General features: G+C 65.9%; 1 protein-coding gene across 1 annotated transcript in view; it reads right to left on the reverse strand.

Annotated features, from left to right (window-relative positions):
- NUDT14 (nudix hydrolase 14) overlaps nt 1–467 on the reverse strand; it is a 4,721-nt gene extending 4,254 nt beyond the window's left edge. Inside the window, exon 1 of the mRNA XM_023731674.1 lies at nt 430–467. Within this exon, the coding sequence (XP_023587442.1) occupies nt 430–446 (17 nt within the window). The 5' untranslated portion in view covers nt 447–467. The remainder of the gene's footprint in view (nt 1–429) is intronic.
- Between the last annotated feature and the right edge of the window lie 2,956 nt (nt 468–3,423).

Below are 3,423 nucleotides of genomic sequence, written 5' to 3' on the forward strand. Positions count from 1 at the left end.
GGTGAGGTGGGGAGAAGGGCACGTGGGGCAGCTGGGCGGGTCATGGGTGGTGTGGGGTGCGGGGGGAGCAGGTGAGGTGGGGAGAAGGGCACGTGGGGCAGCTGGGCAGGTCATGGGTGGTATGGCAGCAGCGGAGGCCAGATGACTAATGGGACATGTGGCCTCTGCCGGCCAGCTGCTCTCCGGCCACACTCCTGGAGCCACGGCCCATTCAGCCAGACCCCTGAAGCTGAGGGCAAGGGCCCCAGGACAGCTAGCTCCAAGGGGCCTGCCGCCACCATAGCCAGGCCTCAGGGTGGCCCCTCAGGGATGGGAAAGCCATGGAGGGCCGGAGATCATGAGGGGCCCAGAAAGGCTAGGGTAGGGGCGGGACTACCCCCTCCAGGCCCCACTGTCCCCCTGGGCCGCTGGGCCAGGCTGGGACCTCACCTGTCATGCGTCTTCATGAAGTCCCATGACTTCTGGATGCCGTTCTGAAAGAGACAGGGCAGCAGTCAGGGCGGGCCACCAGGCAGAGGCAGCACGGGTGGAGGACGCTCCTGGGAGCTGGAAGAGCAGACAGACCAAGCTGCACCAGCTCCTAACCAGGGAGACCCGCTCACGGGTTGGGCCCATCAGGAGCCAGGAGCTGCAGTGGTTGGGACGGGGGAAATAGCCTGGGCTGAGCCTGGGCTGGGCGGGGAGGTCAAGGACAGCTTGACCCCAGGAGGGATAAGGCAGAAAACCAGGGCAAAGTGTGGAAAAGGCATCCCAGGCACGACAGGAACCAGTGCACAGTGCCCCAGTGCAGGACACGGGGCCAAATACGTGGGGCTGTGGAGAGGTGTACGCTGTCACCAAGTGTGGGAAGCACTAGACGTGGCAGGTCCCCCTGAAAGCGCACCAGCCCAGGAGCGGCTGGGGTGGTGGAGCCCGAGCAGATGGGGGACCACATCGCAGTGCTAAGTGGTTCAGTGATGTGACTGGACAGTGGTAGTTTCGGAGCCAGAGGCCATGGACCCCCACCCGGTTTCTGGCTTGGGCCGTCTCTTGTGCATCCCAGTCCCATGCTGAACTCCAGGCAGCCTCACCTGGCCAAAACTGCTTCCCCTTTCCACCTGTACCCCTACCCTGGGCCCCTGCCCTGGCAGGGCTCCCAGGACCCAGGCAGTACCCAGGGCGCAAAGAGAGCAGTGCAGGGCAGGGGCCTGGGCCAGGTCCCCTGCGGGCAGCCAGGACAGATGCAAATGAGGCTCCACCAGGCAGAGGCATGAGGGGCTCAGAAGCCGCCAGCAGGGCACTCCTGGCTGAGACAGGCCCCATCCTCGAGGGTGGGCATAGGTCACTGAGGCCAGGCTTGGGGCTGCAGCAGGCAGGTGCCATTCCACCCCTTTCCCCAAGGGGTCTCTGCTGATGGGGCTAGGCCTGGGCTCCCTGAGGTCCCTGCCCTGTGAGGGCCCACCTCCAGCATCCAGTGGCCCAACTGCCACACAGTTATGCGGGCAGCTGCGAGGCCCTGGCAAGCAGCTGGCCCCACCCTGGGCTCTGTCCAGGTGGAGGAGGGTCCGGGCCATGAAATGCACTGAGACCTGAGCAGGACACTCAGAAAATGCGGCCAGGCTCAGAAGAGGGAGGACGCTGAAGGGACAGGGGCTCCGTGAGGGCTTCCTGGAGGAGGTGGCTGCCAAGGCCCCCACAGACATAAGGGATGGGCAGCATACAGGCAGGGCCCAGAGGTGGCTCCAGGGTAGGTGGGAAGGCTGGTCTGAGCTTGGCCAGGAGGCAGCAGGTGAGGAGGTACAGTGGCCTCAGTTTCCAGGGGGGACCAGTGTCCCCAGGTGTACAGGTCAGGCTGCCCGCAGGCCATTGTGAGGCGCCACCCAGCAGGCGAGCCCGGGCCTGCCCAACATCTGCCATGGGGCCAGCCACCCCGGGACAGGGCCAGGGAAGCCAGCCCCACTCACATCTCCTCCATCAGTCTGTCCCATGCTGTTCCCCAACCCCTGTGACATCTGCTGATCATCAAGATCAGTTTGTAGGCCCAGCCAAGGCGGGGTGCAGGAGAAGGTCCAGGGCCAACCTCCCACAGGACCCCCAGCCCGGTTGTCAGGCTCCCTGGGAGGGAAGCTGCGTGGAGCAGGGCTGGGATGTGATCACAGCCCCCGCCCTGTCAGAGACTTGGTGGGTGCCCCGCCATTGTCTGTCTGTCCATCCACCAGGCTCCCCTGATGGGGGGTGGTACGCCCTTGCCCCAGGCCAGGTCCCCAGCCTATGCCCACCACGCCGACTACACCCACTCTACGACAGAAGAGCTCCCCCTCAAGGCTGTGCAGCCAAAGCCAGCGTTCCCATGTCCACCAGCCTCCCCGCCCTGGGCCAGCACCAGGGAGGTGAGTAGCGACCCCCATGTCCCCACTCGGTCTCATAACTGGCCTGTGCTGCCCCAGACCAGCTGCCAGCCTGGGCCCCTCCCAGGGTATGACCTCCCAGTCGTCCTGGGGTCCACAGGACTACAACTAAGGAGAGGGGAGATGAGGGGCTGCTGGGCCTCTCAGGCTGGAGTGGGGGGGACTTCAGCGGGAGCTGTCCAGAGGAAGGGAAGGGGCCTGGAGAGGAGGGGCGGGATGGGGCGCTCTAGGCAACAGGGCAGGGTGACTGCGGCCACGAGGGCCGGCTCCGTCCGAGTGCCATGGAGGAGCCCCAGCAGGAGGGGCTGGCTGGGGGCAGGTGAAACCATGGGGAGCAGAAACAGCAGAAGGCGGGCAGCGAAGATGCGAGGCACACAGCCCACCTGCAGATGCTCAGGAGGAGGAGGCGCCATGCTCCCTGGCCTGAGTGAGTAGAGGGAGGCCGCAGCGACGCTGTCACTCAGCAAAACTGTGTGTGTGCCCATCATGCGCTCCTGGCCTTGCTCTCAGGGGCTCGCACCGTGGCGGGGACACGGGGTGGGGAGGGAGGTGCTGCCCTCCTGGAGGAAGGGCTGCACTTGGGCAGCCTTCGACAGGCAGGTGGAGACCCCATAGCCCCGGGAAGAAGCCTGCCTTACTGGCCTGCTGCCAGGACCCCCGCGGCCAGCCCTCCAGTCCCCACTCAGCTCTCTCTCCTGACTCTTCCCTCCCGGCCTCCATTCCTCTGGCCCGCCTAGAACTCGTCCTCCTCCTGCCATCTATCTCCTCTTTCAAGTCGCAGCATCAAGGCCACCACCTCCGAGAAGCCTTCCCTGATCCCCGGGGCGCCTGATAAGTTCCACCGCACCACGGGACGGAGGTGGGCACAGGCAGGGACGGGCTCCGCAAACCTGCTTGGAAGATAGGCGGTGCCCCAGGTGTTCTTCTCTTGGCCCCTCCCCGGGCTGTGCGCTCAGCCTGTCCGCGAACCTGTGACCCAGCGGACAGAGGCGGGGCCGCCCGCAGAGACCGGCGCTCGCTGGGGCGGGTGGGGGCT

The sequence above is a fragment of the Trichechus manatus genome, unplaced genomic scaffold (genome assembly GCF_000243295.1).
Source record: "Trichechus manatus latirostris isolate Lorelei unplaced genomic scaffold, TriManLat1.0 scaffold00045, whole genome shotgun sequence".
In the NCBI taxonomy this organism is placed as follows: Eukaryota; Metazoa; Chordata; class Mammalia; order Sirenia; family Trichechidae; genus Trichechus; species Trichechus manatus.